At 50.6% G+C, this 22,836-nt stretch overlaps 1 protein-coding gene across 3 annotated transcripts in view; it reads left to right on the top strand.

Moving 5' to 3' along the window:
• Positions 1–9,100: 9,100 nt before the first annotated feature.
• Positions 9,101–22,836, top strand: part of NPC1L1 (NPC1 like intracellular cholesterol transporter 1) — a 28,043-nt gene continuing 14,307 nt past the window's right edge. For 2 of the 3 annotated variants that reach the window (XM_010374567.1, XM_010374569.1), the window contains exons 1-10: positions 9,154–9,225; positions 10,099–11,624; positions 13,448–13,548; positions 13,962–14,134; positions 14,396–14,524; positions 15,751–15,933; positions 16,524–16,638; positions 16,818–16,945; positions 18,167–18,304; positions 18,541–18,630. In XM_010374567.1, the coding sequence (XP_010372869.1) occupies positions 9,172–9,225; positions 10,099–11,624; positions 13,448–13,548; positions 13,962–14,134; positions 14,396–14,524; positions 15,751–15,933; positions 16,524–16,638; positions 16,818–16,945; positions 18,167–18,304; positions 18,541–18,630 (2,637 nt within the window). In that variant the 5' untranslated portion in view covers positions 9,154–9,171. Of the gene's footprint in view, positions 9,226–10,098; positions 11,625–13,447; positions 13,549–13,961; positions 14,135–14,395; positions 14,525–15,750; positions 15,934–16,523; positions 16,639–16,817; positions 17,150–18,166; positions 18,305–18,540; positions 18,631–22,836 lie in introns of those variants that run through there. The other variant, XM_010374571.2, reaches the window with a different exon arrangement.

The raw sequence follows: 22,836 nt of genomic DNA, 5'->3' as shown, positions 1-22,836 counted from the left end.
TACATATTTTAAGGTCACATTGTTTGGTGCATATATATTATTATTACATATTCTTGATGAATTGACCCTTTTAGTAATGTATAATGTCACATTTGTCTCTTGTAACAATTCTTTATTTAAATTCTATTTTGTGGTCAGGTGCAGTGGCTCATGCCTGTAATCCCAGCACTTTGGGAAGCCAAGGTGGGCAGATCACTTGAGGTCAGGAGTTCAAGACCGATCTGTCCAACATGGCAAAACCCTGTCTCTACTAAAAATACAAAAAATTAGCTGAGCATGGTGGTACACAGCTGTGATTGCACTAATGCACTCCAGTCTGTCTCAAAACAAACAAAAAACAACCTTCTCCCAAAAAACCCCAAAGTTATAATAATTCTGGCTTTTGTATTTACCCATGTAAATACCTTTATTGGGGATTTTTATTTCTTTAAACATCTTTGAGTTACTGTCTGGCATCCTTTAATTTCAACTGAAAGAGTCCCCTTAGCATTTCTTGTAAGGCAGGGTCTAGTGGTAATGAACTTTCTCAGCTATTATGTATCTGAAAATGTCTAGGATCGTTTTGCTGAAAAAGGATTTTTGGTTGATAATTTGTTTCAGCACTGTAAATATATCATGCTCACTGCCTTTTGACCTTCAGCATATCTTGTGAGTAATCAGCTGATAATCTTATTGAGGACACCTTGTATGTGATGAGTCACTTTTCTCTTGTTTTCAATATTCTCTCTTAGTATTTGCCTTTCAACTGTTTGATTATATTACGTCTCAATATAAGTCTCTTTGTATTTATACTCCTTGGAGTTTATTGGACTTTTTAGATATTTAATATTCATGTCTTTCATCAAATTTGGACAGTTTTAGGCCATTATTTCTTCAAATAACTATCTCATTCTCTCTTCTCTTATTGAACTTCCATAACACCCATGTTATTTTGTTTCATGGTGTACCATAAGTAACTTAATCTCTGTTCACTTTTCCTCACTCTTTTTCACATCTGTTCCTCAGAACTGATGATTTCAATTGTCCTACCTTCAAGTTCACAGATTTTTCTGCTTTCTCACATCTGCTCTTGAGCCCCTCTAGTGAAGTTTTTTATTTCAGTTATTATCCTTTTCAGGTCCAGAATTTCTGTGTGGTTCTTTTTTTATAATTTCTCTTAATTGATAACCTCATTTTGTTCATGCATGGCTTTCCTAATTTACTTTAGTCCTCATCTATTTTTGCTCTTAGCTCTTTAAGATAGCTATTTTAAAGTGTTTCTGTCTAATAAGTCTTATGTTGGGCTGCCTTGGACACAGTTTTTGTCAACTTGTTTTTTTCCCCCTTTGAATAGGCCATCTTTTCCCGTTTCTTTGTCTGCCTTGTGATTTTGCTGTTGCTGTGGCAAACTGGACTTTTGACTACTATAATGTGATAAGTCTGGAAATCAGATTCTCTCTCTTCCTTAACTTTTTTTTTAATTGCTGAAGGCTGTAGTAATGTTTGTTTGTATACTTTCCCAAGCTATTTTTGCAAAGACCATTCATTGTCTTTTTGTGGTCACCAAAGTGTCCGTTTCTTCAGCTTGTGTTTAGCCAGTGTTTTGACAGAGAATTCCCTGAATGCCAGGAGCTAAAAACTACACCACCACCACACACACACACACACACACACACACACACACACACACACAAGCATACCTCTCCCATCTTTTGCAAATTGGGTTGGGACTCTTTAACACTTAATCTAGGCTTGTTCTGAGCCTAGGATCAGCCTGTGACAAAAGTTTCAGGGCTTTTCTGAACATGTGTTTTGCCCTGGACATGCATGTAGCATTCTCAATTTCCTGTATACATAGCTGTTTTATTTTTGTTTGAGTTGGATCTCGCTCTGTCATCTAGGCGAGTGTGCAGGGACATGATCATGGCTCACTGCAGCCTGGCACTCCTGGGCTCAGGTGATCTTGTTTCTGTTTCCCAAGTGGCTGGGACTATAGGAATGCACCACCATGCCCAACTAAGCTTTCCCTTCCCTTCCCTTTTCTCCCCTCCCCTTCCTTTCCCTTTCTCCTTCTTTTCTCTCTCTCTTTTCTTTCTTTCCCTTTTTCTTTCTTTCTTTCTTTCTTTTTCTTTCTTTCTTTCTTTCTTTCTTTTTTTCTTTCGTTCTTTTCTTTCTTTCTTTCTACTTTCCTTCCTTCCGTCCGTCTCGCTCTCTCCTTCCTATGCCTTCTTTTTTTCTTTGTGCTTTTTTGCTTTTCTTTCTTTATGTCTTCTTCGTTCTTTCCTTCTTTTTTCTTTCTCCTTCCTTGCCTTTCTTCCCTTTTTTCTTTCTCCTCTTTCCATCTCCCTCCCTCCTTCACTTCCCCCTCCCTCCCTTCCTATTCCTCTTCCTTCCTTTCCCTTCCCTTTCCTTTCCTCTCCCTCCCTTTACTCCCTACCCTCCCCCTCTCCCTCTCTCCCATCCTCCTCTCCTCCCCTCTCCTCTCCTCCCCTCTCCTCTCCTCCCCTCTCCTCTCCTCCCCTCTCCTCTCCTCCCCGCTCCTCTCCTCCCTCTCCTCTCCTCCCCTCTCCTCTCCTCTCCTCTCTTGTTCCGTTCCGTCCCATCCCGTCCCATCCTGTCCTGTCCTGTGTGAATATAGCTCACAGCAGCCTCAACCTTGAGGGCTCAAGTGATCTTCCTGTGTCCCTCCCAAGTAGCTGGGACAGCAGGTGCCTAACCCCCGTCTAATTATTTATTTTTTTCTGCTCGTCCTCTGTGGGTTGGACCCACTGCCTAACCAGTCCCAATGAGATGAAGCGGGTACCTTAGTTGGAAATGCAGAAATCACCTGCCTTCTGCCCTGGTCTCACTGGGAGCTGCAGACCGGAGCTGTTCCTATTTGGCCATCTTGGCCCCTTCCAATTATTTATTTTTTTGTAGAGACAGGATCTCATCATGTTCTCCAGGCTGGTTTAAAACTCTTGGGATCAGGGCAGGATCCTCCCACCTCAACCTCTCAAATTGCTGAAGATTACAGGTGTGAGCCACCATGCCCAGCCTGCTTTTCTATTTTGTTGTAGAGACAGGCTCTCACTATGTTGGCCAGGCTTGTCTCAAACTCCTGGCCTCAAGCAGTCCTCTTGCCTTGGTCTTCCAAACTGCTGTGATTACAGGCATGAGCCACTGCACCTGTCAGCCTCTTCTTCTTTTTTTGAGTCAACGTCCAGCCTGGAGTGCAGTGGTGCAATATGGCTCACTGCAGCCTCAAACCCCTAAACTCAGATGATCCTCCCACCTCAGCCTCCCAAATAGCTGCTACTACAGGTACATGCCACCATGCCAGCTAACTTTTTTTAAATTTTATTTTTTGTAGAGATGGGGTCTTGCTATATTGCCCAGGCTGGTCTCAAACTCCTGGCCTCAAGTGATCCTCCCACCTTGGCCTCCAAAAGCATTGGCATTACAGGCATGAGCCACTGTGCTTGGCTCATAGCTGCTTTAAAAATTTATATACACATATATATTTTAAGACAGGGACTTGCTCTACTGCACTGGCTGGAGTGCAGTGGCACAATCATGGCTCACAACTCAAACTTCTGGGCTCAAGCAATCCTCCCGCCTCAGCCTCCCAAGTAACTGGGGCTACAGGTGCATGCCACCACCCCCAGCTAATTTTTAAATTTGTTGTAGAGACAGGGTCTTGCTGTGTTGTCCAGACTGGTCTCAAACTCCTGGGCTCAAGCAATCTGCCTGCCTCAGCATCCCAAAGTGTTGGGGTTACAGACATAAGCCACCGCACCCGCAAATTGCTGTTGAATATCCAAATTGTCCAAGCTTCTCCTCTGGGTTTAAAATGGTATATGGCATGTCTCTACCTATAACCTCTTGCCCCAGGCATCTTTTCTGAACAATGTCCTGATTTTAGGCAAGAGACACAGCATCTTGCATCAGTTCTTCCAGGATCCACCAGATAAGAACAGATGCACATAATAGTTTGCAAATAAGGCCTGCTCGCTTTGGAGGGAGGGAACTGAGAACTGTGCTACTATTGTCTCAATTCCAAAACTGTTGGCTGGGTACAGTGGCTCATGCCTGTAATCCCAACATTTTGGGAGGCCAAGGCAGGAGATCACTTGAGGCCAGGAGTTTGAGACCAGCCCAGACAACATAGTGAGACCCTATCTCTACAAACAATTTAAAACACTAGCTGGGTGTGGTGGTACGTATCTGTAATTCCAGCTTCTCAGGAGGCTGAGGTTGGAGGGTTGCTTGAGCCCAGGAGTTTGAGGCTGCAGTAAGCCATGATTGTACCAGTACACTTCAGCCTGGGCTACAGAATTAAATCGCTTAAAAAAAAAAAAAAAAAAAAAAAAGACCAAGACTGCTGCCATGCTGGGGAAGTGGGGGTGGTGCGGGCAAGACTAAGTGAAAACACCGCAAAACTTTCCTACTGTTTTGACGATGGCCTTTTTTAAATTGAGTGTTTGCCTGGTTACTATAGGCCTTTGTTTTCTAGAGTGCCAACAAAGTTGATTCTGACAGTTGGGCTTGTTTATTCAGTGTTTCAGTTTGGAAATGAGAGCTTGGAGCTTCCTAGGCCACCATTTTGCAGATGTCATTGCCAATGGCATTTTTTGCATCTCGACTTTTTCCTCGTGTTCAGTGCTTCAGGACCGCAAGATGGTTGCTACAGCTACAGACCTTCCATCTTTCTAGCACAGCGAAAAGCGGGGAAGGCTAGAAGATCATGCCAGCTGTTTACCTCTCCTTTCATGAGGAAAGTAAAAGCCTTCCCATGGGGATCCCAGGGCCCCTGCTAGCTGCAAAGGGGCCTGGGAGAGCAGGGAGAGCCTCTCTCACCTAAGCAGTAGACACAGTCCTTCACCCGAGTGCAGGTTCTGATGGCAAGAAAGACGAAGAGGCCACCAGCAGGCTGGATACCCCAAAGAGCCAGAAGTAGGGGATGTGATTACTCACATCTGTACCGGTCAGAGTGTTGTACACATATCCAGCCAAGGTACCTGTGACCCAGGTCAGGTGACCAGCTTAGCAATGTCACCTACCTTCCTCTCAACCCAGATCCCCAAACTCTTTGAATGCTGTTGGGATGCAGAACAGCAAGTCAGCGAGTGATTTTTTTAAAAAAAATTTTAATTTTTTTTTTTTTTTTGGCATTGATTTTTTTTTTTAAATTTTTTTTAATTTTTATTATACTTTAAGTTCTAGGGTACATGTGCATAACGTGCAGGTTTGTTACATATGTATACTTGTGCCATGTTGGTGTGCTGCACCCATCAACTCGTCAGCACCCATCAAGTCATCATTTATATCATGTATAACTCCCCAATGCAATTCCTCCCCCCTCCCCCCTCCCCATGATAGGCCCCAGTGTGTGATGTTCCCCTTCCCGAGTCCAAGTTTCCTCATTGTTCAGTTCCCACCTATGAGTGAGAACAATTTTTATGGGTACACAGTAGATTATATATTTATGGGGTACATGAGATATTTTGATACAGATATACGATGTGTCATAATCACATCAGGTTGTAAATGGGGTGACCATCACCTCAAGCATTTGTCACTTCTTTGTGTTACCTCTCTGTAAAAGGGTGTTTAATTACACCCTTTCAGTTATTTTAAAATGTACTGCTGATTGTAATTACCCTGTTGTGCTATCAAATACCAACTTTTATTTATTCTATCTAATTTTTTTTTGTATCCGTCAACCATCTCCGCTTCTCCCTACCTTCCCACTACTCTTCCCAGCCTCTGGTAACCATTGTACCTACTTTCTATTGCCATGTGTTTGTTTTAATTTTCAGCTCCCACAAATGAGTGAAAACACGTGAAGTTTGTCTTTCTGTGCCTGGCTTATTTCAGTGAGTGAGCCTCATGTCTCCAGGGCTTGTCTCCACATGACTCAGCAGGGGAAACCTCTGCCAGGTGTCACCCCAGAGCCAACCACAGAGGGCTGCTCTGCTGATGGCTGCCTCATCCCCAGCTGCTCCCTCAGTGAACTGGCACAGCTCTGCACCCCTCTCTGGACCTGCTCAGAGTAGCCACATTTCAGGCGTGTCTTATGATTCTAACATCAAGCTTATAATATCAATCTTACTAATACCAAGAAAAAGTGGAAAATGAGGTGTTATCTGGCAGTCATTAAATTAGTAAGGTCTAATGACAAACATAATACATGATGAAGGTGAGACTGTGGGGAGATGGTGCCTTTGTGAGTTGCCCGTGTCAGCGGTAAGAGTCACGGCCCTCGGGAAATCACCAAGTCTTCATTACCCAAGACTGGCATCAACCCTTCACCTAAATTCCAATAACTAAGGATCTGATAATTACCCGATAAATCCTAGATTAGCCTGAGGAAAGAAATGAGCTGTCCACATAAGAGTTGTAAACATTGGGCTGGGGCTGCTGGCTCACGCCTATAATCCCAGCACTTTGGGAGTCCAAGGAGGGCGGATCACAAGATCAAGAGATCAATCAAGACTATCCTGGCCAACATGATGAAACCTTGTCTCTACTAAAAATACAATAATTAACTGGGCATGATGGCACATGCCTGTAGTCCCAGCTACTTGGGAGGCTGAGGCAGGAGAATCGTTTGAACCCAGGAGGCAGAAGTTGCAGTGAGCCAAGATCGCGCCACTGTACTCCAGCCTGGCAACAAAGCAAGACTCTGTCCCCAAAAAAAAAAAAAAAAAGAATGGTAAACATTGTACTCTGACTCACAAATCTCATCTAGGGGAACTTGTTTTAAGGAAATAAATTTAAAAAATAATAGGAAACATTGTTAGGCACAAAGAAGTCAACCAGAAACATATTTATCAAAAATGATCTATTGGGAACCAGCCCGACAGTCAGCACCAGAAGAGGAGATCCATGAGTTCTGTGGACCATAACCTAGTCACAGACATGCTGATCAGATTGAAGGCAACAGGGAGGATTTCTGTAAAAAGTCAAGAGAAAAAGCAGGATGCATGTGTACATAGCATATGGTCACAACTCGGCACATGTGTGGTTGGGAGATCGGGTGTGAAATTTTCACTGTCATTCCCAGCCGGATTGTGCTGCTGTTAACACTGCTTGTGTTTCACAGACGACCCCAGGAGATCACATAGCTGGACTCTATCTCTCTGTGGTGCTAGGCTGGGCACAACTGGGCTCCAGGGGCTTAGCCTAGGCAGCCCCTGTGGGAACAAATGTATGAAAGACAGGGTGGGCCTTTCTTTTTTTTTTTTTTTTTTTTTTTGAGATGGAGTCTCGCTCTGTCGCCTGGGCTGGAGTGCAGTGGCCGGATCTCAGCTCACTGCAAGCTCCGCCTCCCGGGTTTACGCCATTCTCCTGCCTCAGTCTCCCAAGTAGCTGGGACTACAGGCGCCCGCCACCTCGCCCGGCTAGATTTTTGTATTTTTTTAGTAGAGACGGGGTTTCACCGTGTTAGCCAGGATGGTCTCGATCTCCTGACCTCGTGATCCGCCCATCTCGGCCTCCCAAAGTTCTGGGATTACAGGCTTGAGCCACCGCGCCCGGCTGGGGTGGGCCTTTCATATGCTTGTTCTGACACTCAGCCCCGTGCATACCAACAGTGACTTCTTGCTGCAAGTGCCCACAGCCCTGCCTAAGGCCCTTTAACAGTGAGTGTGCCCGCTACATGCTGGGGCTAAAGCTTCCAGGAGTGTCCTCTACTAGTGACAGAAGAACGTGGTGGAAAGGTGTCTGTGTCCTTATTCCTTGGAGGCGACCCTCTTGGACATGTCCCCACCAGCTCCTGGAGGTCCCTGGGGGCAGGAGAAAGCTCTTGGATGCACTCTGGTCAGCTTCCTTCCATCCCCTGGCTCATTCCCCACTCACCAACTGCTGTCATCTGGGATCACCTCCCCAATACACTTTTTGCACTGGATCCTTGTTTCAGGACCTGTTTCTGGAGGAACTAGATGACAACACCAGGAACAGACGACCTAGAGGGGCAGCTTCATGGGTGGTGGGGTCTCTACCTCTGCCGGCCAGGGACTTGGGAGCAGTTCTGGGAAGGTGCTGGATGGAGCTGTCACTCCCAGGGGCAGGCCCTTGGCTGCTGACTGTCTTTCCTCTCCACTATGGCTGTCTTGAGGACTTAGGGGTCAGCCTGACCCTGCCTTGGCCCGCTTCCTTTCAGCCTCTGTCTTCCCCTGCATGAGGCTGGGGTCCACAGAACACTAGAGACAGGTCCCTCCCTGCAGCTGTCTCCAGTAGATGGCACGCAGGTGATGTTCCCAACAAGCTGCCCTTATCTGCAGCTCAGCTTTGGTAATGGGGGCCAAGGTCATGGCCCATCCTGGTGATAGTGAGAGCCCAAGGTAGGCCTTGAAGATTCCTATCAGGAGGGAGCAGAAAGTGTGTACCACGCCCCTGGGCCCAGGTGGAGCAGGGCTGCTGCTCAAGGCTCCCGGCCATGCTCTGTCCCTTGCTAGGGGTGACTGGTGGGACAGGCCTGGGCAAGGGACAAGAGGGAGAAGGTCAGGGGGAAGTGGGGATGAAGAGCAAAATGAGCGAAGGAGAGTCTTCCGATATCTGGGGTCTCTGTCAACTTTCAGGCCCGGGAGTGAGCTGTTCTTTCCCTTTGCTTCCTGGAGGAGGGGACTTTTGTCACTGCGTCACTCCACCCTGACTGCCCCTCTGTTATCAGGCTGTTAATATTAATTAACAACAGTTGCTAGGGATGACAGTGCAGAGGGTGCCTCTGAGCCCATAGCTGGCCCTGGTCCCAAGAAGGGGTAGGGCAGATCGGGGGTCTAAGGCTGAGCCAGGGAGGGTGCGGAGATTCCTCGGCCATGCTGAGTTCCTGAGGCCCGAGCCCAGCCAGTGCCTGGTTTCACCTTTGCCTCCAGGCCCTGGCACCAACTCCAGCAGAGGCTGAATTAGGGGCTGATAGCGTGGTCTCTTCCCCTAACTGGCTCAGCCCTCTGGCTTCGGTCGTTTTGGGAAGTGAGTGGAGACCCTAGCACCTGCATGATGAGGCTCATCTAAAGCGGGGGCCTGTGGACTGGGGCCAAACAGTGGGAGTGGTGGATCATTAACTAGCAGGGCTCAGCCTCATTGGTCCCTAACCCAGTCAGGCCAGGGTTGTCATCGAAGGGGAGGAGGCTGCCTTAATGTGTGTTCAGCCCTTGGCTATCCCTGAAGCCCGGCCTGGCTACCCGCTGACCCCTTCTCGGACCCAGGATGGCGGAGGCTGGCCTGAGGGGCTGGCTGCTGTGGGCCCTGCTCCTGCGCTTGGTGAGTCCCAGGGCTTGGCTCCACCTCCCCTACAGCCTCCAGTTAGGGACCCTGGGGCCAGCCGTGTACCAGGCGAGTGTTACTGGGTAACAGCAAGGGAGCCTCAGGGCCTGCAGGCTGGGCCAGTCTCCGGACACATGAGGGAGGGGTCCACAGAGGAGGGGTGCAGGTGGAGGGTTTCCAGGTCACAGGGTTGAATGTACGCAGGGGTGAAAGAGGTCGCTGGACTGGGGTGCTCCAAGTCCCTCCTGTTACTGGCCCTACTGGGGTCCAGGCCTGCAGTTGAGGGAGGTCTGAGGCAAGGAGGTACTGGGATGGGGTTACCTAGTGAGCATCACCTAGGGAGGGCTGAGCACTCTGGAGGCTGGGAGAAGATCCAGGACTGGTGCCTCTTAAGTTCCTCGCTCCCTTTGTGTCTGGGAGGTGGGTGATGGCTTTCGGCCTCAAGCAGGTGGTGGTGGTGGTGGTGGTGTTGGGAGCCGGGGGGCCTCCTGCACAGACTCTCCATGAGAGACCCTGGCCTCTGGATGTGGTGTGCAGTGTGGGGACTCAGGCTGACTTTGATGTGGGCAGGGCCTGGCACCTTGGAGTCAGCTTTGCCTCCTTACCCATACCTGGCCTCTCCAGCAGGACCTTCCTAAACTGCAGGTCTATCAGGCCACACCTAGGAAGAAAGGCCTGGCTGCCCTGCCCACTTGTCACTCCAACACTGGCTGGCTGGCACATGCCTCCGGGAGGTTTCCCACTCCCCACACTCCCCTTCCCTGCCCCTGCTCCATGTCCTTCTTACCGCCACGCCCTCCCTGGCTGCCTGCTGCCTGGATGGCACCCAGCTGTGTCAGGGCCCATGAGTGATGTTGCTGTGCTCTGCAGGCCCAGAGCGAGCCTTACACACCCATCCACCAGCCTGGCTACTGTGCCTTCTATGACGAATGTGGGAAGAACCCAGAGCTGTCTGGAGGCCTCATGACACTCTCCAACGTGTCCTGTCTGTCCAACACGCCAGCCCGCAACATCACAGGTGATCACCTGATCCTATTACAGAGGATCTGCCCCCACCTCTACACCGGCCCCAACACCCAAGCCTGCTGCTCCGCCAAGCAGCTGGTATCACTGGAAACGAGTCTGTCGGTCACCAAGGCCCTCCTCACCCGCTGCCCAGCCTGCTCTGACAATTTTGTGAACCTGTACTGCCACAACACATGCAGCCCCAACCAGAGCCTCTTCATCAATGTGACCCGTGTGGCTCAGCTAGGGGCTGGACAACTCCCAGCTGTGGTGGCCTATGAGGCCTTCTACCAGCGCAGCTTTGCCGAGCAGAGCTATGACTCCTGCAGCCGTGTGCGCGTCCCTGCGGCCGCCACGCTGGCTGTGGGCACCATGTGTGGCGTGTATGGCTCTGCCCTTTGCAATGCCCAGCGCTGGCTCAACTTCCAGGGAGACACAAGCAATGGTCTGGCCCCACTGGATATCACCTTCCACCTCTTGGAGCCCGGCCAGGCTGTGGGGAGTGGGATTCAGCCTCTGAATGAGAGGGTTGCACGTTGCAATGAGTCCCAAGGTGACAACACAGTGGCCTGCTCCTGCCAGGACTGTGCTGCATCCTGTCCTGCCATCGCCCGCCCCCAGGCCCTGGACTCCACCTTCCGCCTGGGCCGGATGCCGGGTGGGCTGGTCCTCATCATCATCCTCTGTTCTGTCTTCACTGTGGTCACCATCCTGCTCGTGAGACTCCGTGTGGCCCCCACCAGGGACAAAAGCAAGACGGTGGACCCCAAGAAGGGCATCAACCTCTCTGACAAGCTCAGCTTCTCCACCCACACCCTCCTTGGCCAGTTCTTCCAGGGCTGGGGCACCTGGGTGGCTTCGTGGCCTCTGACCATCCTGGTGCTGTCTGTCATCCCGGTAGTGGTCTTGGCAGCGGGCCTGGTCTTTACAGAACTCACTACGGACCCTGTGGAGCTGTGGTCGGCCCCCAACAGCCAAGCCCGGAGTGAGAAGGCTTTTCATGACCAGCATTTCGGCCCCTTCTTCCGAACCAACCAGGTGATCCTGACGGCTCCTAACCGGTCCAGCTACAGGTATGACTCCCTGCTGCTGGGGCCCAAGAACTTCAGCGGGATCCTGGACCTGGACTTGCTGCTGGAGCTGCTGGAGCTGCAGGAGAGGCTGCGGCATCTCCAGGTGTGGTCGCCCGAAGCACAGCGCAACATCTCCCTGCAGCACATCTGCTACGCCCCCCTCAATCCGGACAATACCAGTCTCTCTGACTGCTGCATCAACAGCCTCCTGCAGTATTTCCAGAGCAACCGCACGCTCCTGTTGCTTACGGCCAACCAGACACTGATGGGGCAGACCTCCCAAGTAGACTGGAAGGACCATTTTCTGTACTGTGCCAAGTGAGTCCGTGGTGGGGCCCAACGAGGAGCAGGCTGGGGCTGGGCTGCCACAGCCTCCCGGGAACCTGGCTGGGCATACAGCTGGTCCTGAAGGACCAGCGGTAGCTATTCCTATGACTCTGTCCTGGGGCTGCCCAGATGCTTATCTCTGCCTCTTGTCCAGCCACCATTTCCTTTGGCCAGAGTTCCTGCTCATGGCTGCAGGTTTGTGCATGGCCATCACTGGCCCTTCAACCCCGGGTCCACTCTGTCTTTCTGCAGAGCTCCTGACATGTGGGAGCTCCCTGCCACACTCTTGTTTTAAGTCTGACAGAGGAGTCTGATTGGCACAGCACATGTTTATATTTGCCTTGTTTTGCTTCTTGTTTCTGTGCTAGGTGCTGTAGGGCCGTCGGTAGCCCATGAGGTACCATGGTATGCACCGGAAAAAGTGCCCTCAGGCCAGGGGTCATGGCTGGTCTCAGGCACCTGGGCCGGGTGTCCTGGGGCAGGCCACAGCCACACACACTCCTATTGATTGGGGTTCGGTCCTGGTTCTGTCCACTCTGGTGTGCTGCCAACAAGGCTGCTGGGCCAAGGGGCCCGAGAGCCAAGGGCAGTAGCGGGGCGGTGGCAGTGGAGGCTCCTTGAGGTTGGAGTAGAGCAGAGGTCCTCAAAATGAACGTTTAGTACTCCATACTCCAGAGTAAATGGGAGTTAAAAGGGGCAAATAGCATCTTAGTGTTATTATGAAAACAGTTCTGACCTTACAGACCCTTGAAAGGATCTCCAGGACACCTATGGGCCCCAGGCCACACTTTGAGAACCCCTGGATTGGAAGAGAGTGCTGACACTTTCTGTCCGCCGCTATCTGGCTCTGCATCCCTCGGCTGGGCCCCAAGTTTGGGCTGCTTCTCAGAGTGTCTGTGCCAGGAACCCAAGGGCTGTCTTTTGGAAACAGCGGGAACGAGAGGAGCTATTGTTTGCTCTGGGGAGGCATCGTGGTCTGACCTCAGACTCATGTCTGATGCTAGCTTTATAGTCCATTATAGGGCATTACCTTTATTTTGACTTTGGATGCTCACAACAACTCTTGGGTGGTCCAATTATCCCCACTTTACAGACATGAAAACTGAGGCTCGCAGGGGTGTGGTAAGCTGCTCAAGGTCACACAGCAACCAGCACTTGCTTGCTGAGAGCTGAGAGAGGGGCGTAGAGAGCTTCGCTCTGGTGTCCCACCGCATCTTCACAATGATGGGCTTTGCAGAAAGGGCTAAGCTGAAGGAACTACAGACTTGCCTGAGGGCACTAGGCTAGTAAACTCTGAAAACATTGGCTCCTGGGCTCCAGGATTCCAAATTTGACCTCAATACCTAGAGGGTTTTGGGGGGCCCTAGGCAGGAGAAGGAGGCTGAGAGGGCAACATTTGAGACAGCCCATAGACCCCACGGCTCAAATCCCAGTTCTTCCACCCTCATGGGACTTCAGGTGTGATGCTCAATCCAGAATCAGATACTGTCAGAGCCAGGAAGGTCAGGCTAGTGTGTGGAGACGTGAGAGGCACAGAGGGACATGGCCCGGAGCAGCCCCAGCCTGGCACAGAGGAGGCACTCGGCAGCTCCAACTCACTCTGTGGGTGGGGGCCTGCAGGAGATCTTGCTGGATGGGAGCCATTTAGGACCCACTAGGCTGGGCTATCTGCAGTTATCTGCAGCCAGTGTCCCCCACCCCACCAGCTCACCCTCCATAGTGCTGTTAGTCTGGGGTGGGAGGGGAAGGGAGGGGCCATAGGGACTGGGCAGGGCCAGGAAAGGCCCTTTCCCTTTGTGGTCATCTCCCTCCAGTGCCCCGCTCACCTTCAAGGATGGCACAGCCCTGGCCCTGAGCTGCATGGCTGACTACGGGGCCCCTGTCTTCCCCTTCCTTGCCGTTGGTGGGTACAAAGGTAAGCTAAGTGGACCCTGAGAGGAGGCCAAGGAAGATGCAGTATTGGGGCAGGAACCATAGACGGGAGGGTGGGGGTGGTGCTGGGGGTTCTCACAGCCTGGGGGTGACCTGGTTTCTGGAAGCTATAGGCCGACCCTGTCTTGTCTCCTCTTTCTGCCATCTCCTTTATCTTCTCATAGTGTTAACTCAGGCACTCTGGTTTTTTGCCTGGGCCCAAAGGTCTTACCTTTGCCTGAGAGAAGTGGGGTGTAGGAGGTAAGGCCATGAATCAGATGAAGGAGGAGTGGGGGAGAAGGAGCAAGGGGTGATAGGAGGGGTGAAGCTAGATAGGGGGAGGGAATATAGGGGTGCAGCTGGAGGGGGAGGGAGGCACGGGTGCAGCAGGAAGGGACCGAACATTTCTTATCCCAGGGGAGGACTATTCTGAGGCGGAGGCCCTGATCATGACGTTCTCCCTCAACAATTACCCTGCCGGGGACCCCCGGCTGGCCCAGGCCAAGCTGTGGGAGGAGGCCTTCTTGGAGGAAATGCGAGCCTTCCAGCGTCGGACGGCTGGCAAATTCCAGGTCACGTTCATGGCTGAGGTAGGGGCTGCAGGGTCCCTGGCTCTGGGGCTGCAACCCAGGTGGTCTTGGGTCAGTTCCTGTGTCCCCAGCCTGGGCAGTGGCTGCCTGCTCGGAACAGGGTGATTGTGATGGCTGTTCTTGTAGCCTCACCAGGGATTATGGGGGGCCATCAGACCCTGTGACACAACACACAGTTAGTGCCCAGTGACTGAGCTATTGAGAGCTGGCCTGGCTGGAGCAGGCACGGTCAGTGGGGGCTGGTCGGGTGTGTGTCCACAGCGCTCTCTGGAAGATGAGATCAATCGCACCACAGCCGAAGACCTGCCCATCTTTGCCACCAGCTACATTGTCATCTTCCTGTACATCTCCCTGGCCCTGGGCAGCTATTCCAGCTGGAGCCGAGTGATGGTGAGAAGCGGGAGGGACACAGCTAGGTGGGCTAGCCCAGGACCCCAGGCATCTTCAGCAGGCCTTCTACAACTTTCCTAACCAGAGCATCTCAGAACAGCAGAATGGACACACCTAAGTGGCTGTCCCAAAGGGTGATACCTCTCGAGGGTATTCTGTGCTGAAAGTGAAAGGCCAAGAGCAGTTTTCTTTTCTTTTTCTTTTCTTTTCTTTCTCTTCTTTTCTCTTTTCCCTCCTTCCCTCTCTCTTTCTCTTTCTTTTCTTTCTCTCTCTCTCTTTCTCTCTCTGTCTCTCTTTCTTTCTTTTGAGACAGGGTCTTGCTCTGCTGCCCAGGCTGGAGTGCAGCAGCATGATCTTAGCTTGCTGCAACCTCAAAAATCCTGGGCACAAGTGATTCTCCTGCTTCAGCCTCCCAAGTAGTTGGGACTATAGGCACATGCCATTGCGCCCAGCATTTTTTTTTTTTTTTTTTTTTTTTTTTTTTTTTTTTTTGAGACAGAGTTTTGCTCTTGTTGCCCAGGCTGGAATGCAATGGCGTGATCTTGGCTCACTGCAACCTCTGCCTCCCAGGTTCAAGCAATTCTCCTGCCTCAGCCTCCCGAGTAGCTGGGACTACAGGCATGTGCCACCACACCTGACTAATTTTGTGTTTTTAGTTGAGACAGTGTTTCTCCATATTGGTCAGGCTGGTCTCGAACTCTTGGCCTCAGGTGATCTGCCCACCCAAAGTGCTGGGATTACAGGCATGAGCTACTGCTCCTGGCCAATTTTTTTAAAAAAAATTTTGTAGAGATGGAGTCTCGCTTTGTTGCCTAGGCTGGTCTCAAACTCCTGGGCTCAAGCAATTCTTCCTCGTCAGCCTCCCAAAGTGTTGAGATTACAGGTGTGAGCCACTACACCTGACCTAAGAGCAGTTTTCTTTCTGTTACATGCCATACCCTCACTTGCCCAAATGCAAAGCTAATACTTACAATCTCTTGCAATGCGTGCTCAAGGGAGATGGAGTAGGCTCACCTATGCCTTTGGGTTTCATGGACCTGCCCTTGGGAGGATGGCTCTGCAGAGGGGCTTTAATGTGAGATGTGAGCTCCTCACCATCAGGGGCATATCGGGGACCTGCAGGCACGGAGGGTGCCTGCCTGCTGTAGTGTCTCACCTAGCTGAGGCTGGTGGGCATACTGGGTAGGTGCTAGGTGGCCAGGGGGCTGAGCCTGTTTGCATTGCAGGTGGACTCCAAGGCCACGCTGGGCCTTGGCGGGGTGGCCGTGGTCCTGGGAGCAGTCATGGCTGCCATGGGCTTCTTCTCCTACCTGGGTATCCGCTCCTCCCTGATCATCCTGCAAGTGGTGCCTTTCCTGGTGCTGTCTGTGGGGGCTGATAACATCTTCATCTTTGTTCTCGAGTACCAGGTAAGAAGGGAGGAACTCTCCATACCCCCAACTGCCCACTCTTCTCCCAACCTCACCTCCTGGCCAGATGGGACTCTGGCATGAATTTGCTGGGTCTCCCTGCAGACTCTTTCTGTTCATCGACACTCATGTTTACAATATCTGTAGAAACTAGAATGTGTTGACATAAATGACTTCATCCTGCCTCTACCATCCGGAATTAGCTTTCTGTTAACCCCTTGCAATGTCTAGTAAAAATCTCTCCATGTTAGTACATTACAGCCTCCTCCTGTCTTTATGCTGCTACATAGCATTCCATGGTAAGGATAAATCAGAGTCGATTTCACCTCTTCCTGTTGGTGAACAGGGTTCCAACAATGCTTGGAACAGGGATGCTATAGACATCTCGAATGCACCAAGCATTTCTCCCAGCCAGACCCTGGAAGAAGAACATTGGCCGTGGAGAGTGTGAGGGTCTTTGATGATTCAGGAAGGTCAGAGCAGCTCCTCAGGCCTGGCTGCAGCTCTGGGCACTTGCCAGCTCCCTGCTGGCCTTTGAGGGATGGTGCCCTTGGAGGGCCCTGGCTCTTATCCCTGCTGTTCCCACACAGAGGCTGCCCCGGAGGCCTGGGGAGCCACGAGAGGTCCACATTGGCCGAGCCCTGGGCAAGGTGGCCCCCAGCATGCTGTTGTGCAGCCTCTCTGAGGCCATCTGCTTCTTCCTAGGTGAGCCTGGGGCAGACCCTCCCCACTCGGCATTAGGCCTGCTGGGTTGTGCTGGGGCCTAGGAGTTCCCAGAGGGCAGTGGGTATAGTGCAGACCCCCTTCCCCCGTACCCTGTCAATGTTGGCTCCCACTCTGCCCTTGAAGCCAGGGTGCCCTGACAGCCCTCTGCTCTCTCACAGGGGCCCTGACCCCCATGCCAGCTGTGCGGACCTTTGCCCTGACCTCTGGCCTTGCAGTGGTCCTTGACTTCCTCCTGCAGATGTCAGCCTTTGTGGCCCTGCTCTCCCTGGACAGCAAGAGGCAGGAGGTAGGGGCAGCTGGGCCAGTACCGAGGGACCTGCCCCTGGGTTCCCACCATGGCAGGGAGATGGGGTGGCTTTACCACCACAGAGATGGCCCAGAGAATGGGGTGGGGGACAGGGGCATTGTGCCGGGAAGGTAATATTTAGGCCATGTATTCTCCAATTTCCTATAGAAAAATAAATTTGTTTTGACAAATTTTGCAATATAATCAAACCTCCTTAAGTGCCTGAGGTTCAGAAATAAAATACAGTTGACCCTTGAACAATGTGGAGATTAGGGGACCGACTGTCTGAGAAGTTGAAAATCTGCATGTAACTTTTTTTTTTTTCCGAGATGGAGTTTCGCTCTGTCACCTAGGCTAGAGTGTAATGGCGTGATCTCAGCTCACTGCAACCTCTGCCTCCTGGGTTCAAGCGATTCTCCTGCCTCAGCCTCCCGAGTACTGGGATTACAGGCCCCCACTAGCACTCCTGGCTAATTTTTGTATTTTTAGTAGAGATGGGGTTTCACCATGTTGGTCAGGCTGGTCTCGAACTCCTGACCTCAAGTGGTCCGCCCACTTTGGCCTCCCAAATGCTGGGATTACAGGCGTGAGCTACCATGCCTGGTCTGCATGTAACATTTGACCCCTCCAAACTTAATTCCTACTAGCCTACTATTATCTGGAAGCCTTAATGATAACATAAGTAGTCGATAACACGTCTTTTGAATGTTATATGTATTATAAACTGTATTTTTACAATAAAGGAAGCTAGAAAAAAGAAAATGTTAGTAAGAAAATCATAAGGAAGAGAAAATCTATTATTCACGAAGTGAAAGTGGATCATCATGAAGGTCTTTATCCTCATTGTCTTCAGGTTGAGTAGGCTGAGGAAGAGGAGGAAGAGGAGGGCTTGGTCTTGCTGTTTCGGGGGCAGCAGAGGTGGAAGAAAATCCAGGGATAAGTGAGCCCAGGCTGTTCAAACTCGTGTTGCTCAAGGGTCAGCTGTATAAATGAGGGATAGACAGGAGTTGATCTGTTGGTTCAAATGATGGCATACAATTTAGAGATATTTTATCAAGATTTTTAAAAAAAAAAGGCAAAGAAAACAGCACACTGGTATGTCTCCATGAGCGGCACTGGCACAGGCCACCCACAGAAGGTGACACTCCCTGGGGGCAGGAAGGTGGTCCCTGGGATCTGGTCTGCTCTGGGACTACCTCGAGGGGCTGCCTCCCACTCCAGGCCTCCCGATTGGATGTCTGCTGCTGTGTCAAGCCCCGGGAGCTGCCCCTGCCTGGCCAGGGAGAGGGGTTCTTGCTTGGCTTCTTCCGAAAGGCCTATGTCCCCTTCCTGCTGCACTGGATCACTCGAGGGGTTGTGGTGAGTGGGCCTGGAAGCACACGAGGGCAGGGGGACTAGGTGGGGACCTCGCCTCAGGAAGAGCAGGGTTGGAGGTGGGGAGGTTGCCTAGGCCCAGGTGCTGATACCTGGGGCTGGCATGCAAGTCTGCTCAACTCCAGAATGTTGCCCATGACACCCTGACTGACTTAAATTTGTGGGGAGATTGGAGGGTGGCTATTGGGCAGGGTGGTCTCATGCAGCAGGTCTCTTCTCAGCTGCTGCTGTTTCTCGCCCTGTTTGGAGTGAGCCTCTACTACATGTGCCACATCAGTGTTGGACTGGACCAGGAGCTGGCCCTGCCCAAGGTGAGCTCAGGCTCTTCTCAACCCTTGGCCCTTGGGATTTGGGGAGGGGCAGTAGCAACCAGCAGGGATGGGTTGGGGGTCTGTAGCCAGGGGCTTGACCAGAGGTGCAGAACTACTCACTGCTTTGGAGGCATCTCCAGCAGTCCTGCAGAGTGAAGCCACATTCGTGTATGAACAGCACAACAGCCAGGTGCCAGCCCCAGGCCACAGTAAGAGAGATGGCCCAGGCACCGGAGGGCTGTCCATGTGAGACGGCAGGCCACAAAGAATGACTGTCATTTTGCTGAGTGCCTGCCCAGTGTCCAGCCCTGTGAATCATCTGGCCCTGAAGCCCAGGGAGGGCAGGGGTTCAGGGGAAGGAAAGCCCCATGGTTGGAGGGGACCTCCAAGCTCGCATAGGATTTGCAGAGGAAAGTGATGACAGACTGGCCAATGGGAGGCTGGGGCGAGCCCAGGTGTGTTTCCTGGGTGTGGCAGCGACTGTGGGGGTGGGACGAGCTGGAGGCCAAGGGCATGTTTGGGGAGAGTGCTGATTGCCCAGCCTGGATCAGTAAGTGTGTGGGCCAACAGGCACAATGCGTCAGCCAAGGCTGGAGACCTGGCTCATCTGGATGTGCACCAGTGGTGGCCATGGACTGGTGGCCAAGAGGAAGCAGCCACAGACAACAAAGTCTGAGACACATGGTCAGACTGCATGAGCAAGCTCTGGGGAGAGGGAGGGCATCAAGGGGACTTGATGTCTAGGACCCATCTGGAGAACTGTGATGGAGATTGGGGCAAGAGTCTGGACACTGGCAGGAGCCCCAGCAGAAGCAGCGAGGCCCAAGCCCACAGCAGGGCTGAGTGGGGTGTGGCTGGGGTAGATGTGTTAGGCAGTACTGGCTTGGAAGCCAGGTGAGGGAGGACAAGAGCAGACAGCTCAGGACTATACTTTGGGTGACCCTATGGAGGGAGAGCAGGTGGGGAGGTCCCAGAATGAACCTGCCACCTGCAGAAGCCCTGGGGGCTATGTCATGGGGCTGAGGTGAAGAGGGTCTTTAGTGCCCCAAGAGCAAGAAGGAAGGATGTGATGGGCCACTAGACCCTGCTGAGGTTTTATGTTGACGTCTTTTGTTTATTTTTCGTTGGGGATGTTTGTTTCTTACTGCTTTTAAAATTTTTATCATTTTTTTCCAGTTTTTTATTGTGGTAAAATACACATAATAGAAAATTACCATTGTAACCATTTTTAAGTGTACAGTTCAGTGATATTAAGTACACTCAAACTATTCAACTATCACCACCATCCATCTCCAAAACTCTTTCCTTTTTGCAAAATTGAAACTTTACCCAATAAACAGTGACTCCCCATTCTCCCCTCCCCTCAGCTCCTGGCACAACCACCATTTACTTTTTTTTTTTTGAGATGGAGTTTTGCTCTTGTTGTCCAGGCTGGAGTGCAATGGCACAATCTCGGCTCACCGCAATCTCCACCTCCCGGGTTCAGGTGATTCTTCTGCCTCAGCCTCCCAAGTAGCTGGGATTACAGGTGGCTACCACCACACCCAGCTAGTTTTTGTATTTTTAGTAGAGACGAGGTTTCACCATGTTGGCCTGGCTGGTCTTGAATTCCTGACCTCAGGTGATCCACCTGCCTCGGCCTCCCAAAGTGCTGGGATTACAGGTATGAGCCACCGCACCTGGCCTCTACTTTTTCTTTTTTGTTTTGAAATGGAGTCTTGCTCTGTCGCCCAGGCTGGAGTGCAATGATACGAACTCGGCTTACCGCAGCCTCTGCCTCCCAGGTTCAAGCGATTCTCCTGCCTCAGCCTCCTGAGTTACTGGGACTATAGGCGTGTGCCACCACACCCAGCTAATTTTTGTATTTTTAGTAGAGATAGGATTTTGCCATGTTGGCCAGGCTGGTCTCGAACTCCTGACCTTGTGATCAGCCCGCCTTGGCCTCCTAAAGTGCTGGGATTACAGGCATGAACCACTGTGTCTGGCCCATGTACTTTCTGTTCTATGAGTTTGACCACTCTAGGCACCTCACATAAGTGAACTCAAACAATATTTATTTTTTTGGCTGGAAGTGGTGGCTCACTCCTGTAATCCCAGCACTTTGGGAGGCTGAGGTGGATGGATCACCTGAGGTCAGGAGTTTGAGACCAGCCTGACCAGCATTGAGAAACCCTGTCTCTACTAAAAATATAAAATTAACTGGGCGTGGTGACACATGCCTGTAATCCCAGCTACTTGGGAGGCTGAGGTAGGAGAATCGCTTGAACCTGGGAGGCGGATGTTGCGGTGAGCTGAGATCATGCCATTGCACTCCAGCCTAGGCAACAGAGTAAGGATTCGTCTCAAAAAAAAAAAATAAGTAAAAATAAGTCTATTTTGTCTGATATTAGTATAGCTATCCCTATTCTCTTTTGGTTCCTATTTACTTTTTTTTCACTTTTTTTCACTTTTGACCTATTTGTGTTTTTGGATCTAAGGTGAGTTTCTTGGAGAGAGCATATAGTTAGATCACGTTTTGCTGTTTTTTAGCAGATGGGGGCTGCCTAGGGCACAGTATGCCAACTCTCACAGTCTTGATCGTGTGTTTAATCCATTCTACCACTCTTTTTTTTTTTTGAGATGGAGTCTCCGTCTGTCACCTAGGCTGGAGTGCAGTAAAGCGATCTCGGCTACTGCAACTTACATCTCCCAGATTCAAGCGATTCTCCTGCTTCAGCCTCCTGAGTAGCTGGGATTACAGGTGCACACCACCAAGCCTGGCTACTTGTTTTGTATTTTTTGTAGAGACGGGGTTTCACCATGTTGGCCAGGCTGGTCTCGAACTCCTGTCTTTGAGTAATCCACCCACCTCAGCCTCCCAAAGTGCTAGGATTACAGGCGTGAGCCACCATGCCTGACTCTACTACTCTCTTTTGATTGGAGAGTTTAATCCATTTACATTTAGAGTAATTACTGATGAGGAGGGCTTTACTTCTGTCATTTTGCTATTTGTTTTCTATATGCCTTGTAGCTTTTTTGTTTCTCATTTCCTGCATTACTGACTTCTTTTGTACTTAGTTGGTTGCTACTAGTGAAATTTTACATTTTCCTTTCATTTCCTTTTGTGCATAGTCTACAGCTAATTTTATTTGTGATTACCATGAGGATTACATTAAATGTACTGAAGTTATAACACTCTAAATTTATGCCAACTTTCTTTCCATAGCATACAAAAACTCTGCTCCTATAACAACTCCATCTTATCCCCCTTTCAGTTATTGATGTCACAAAATTGTATCTTGGGCTAGCCATGGTGGCTCATGCCTGTAATCCCAATGCTTTGGGAGGTGGAGGCAAAAGGATTGCTTGAGGCCAGGAATTTGAGACCAGCCTGGCCAACACAGTGAGATTCCATCTCTAGAAAAACTTTAAAATTTAGCTGGGCATGGTAGCACATGCCTGTAGTCCCAGCTATGTGGGAGGCTTGCTTGAGTCCAGGAATTCAAGGATGCAGTCACTTATGATCATGCCACTGCACACCAGCCTGAGCAAGAGAGAGAGACCTTGTCTCAAAAAATTATATTTTTCAGCTGGATACAGTGGCTCACGGCTGTAATCCCAGCACTTTGTGAGGTGGTTGGATCACCTGAGGCCAGGAGTTCGAGATCAGCCTAGCCAACATGACAAAACTCCGTCTCTACTAAAAATATAAAAATGAGCCAGGCATGGTGGCACATGACTGTAAACCCAGCTACTTGGGAGGCTGAGACATGAGAATTGCTTGAATCTAGGAGGTAGAGGTTGCAGTGAGCTGAGATTGTTTCACTGTACCCCAGCTTGGGCAATAGAGCGAGACTGTGTCTCAAAAACTTTTGTATTTTTAGGCATTATGTATCCAAAATCATAGGCTAATGATTTTTTTTTTTTGCATTAGTCTCTTCAATCATGTACAAAAAGGCGGAGTTACAAATCATAACATTTATAACTGCCCATTTATTGACCCTTGCTTGGGATTTATTTATTTATTTATTTAGGCAGAGTCTTGCTCTGTTGCCCAGGCTGAAATGCAGTGGTGTGATCATAGCTCACTATAACCTCAAACTCCTGGCCTCAAAAGATCCTCCCACCTCAGCCAGCTGAGGTACTGGGATTACAGGTGTAAGCCACCGTGCCTAGCCAAGGGATTTTTATTTCTTCATACATCTTTGAGTTACTGTCTGATGTCTT

This window comes from Rhinopithecus roxellana, chromosome 6 (assembly GCF_007565055.1).
Source record: "Rhinopithecus roxellana isolate Shanxi Qingling chromosome 6, ASM756505v1, whole genome shotgun sequence".
In the NCBI taxonomy this organism is placed as follows: Eukaryota; Metazoa; Chordata; class Mammalia; order Primates; family Cercopithecidae; genus Rhinopithecus; species Rhinopithecus roxellana.
The sequence above is the reverse complement of the archived record's forward strand: the minus strand, read 5'-3'. Positions and strand labels throughout refer to the sequence as shown.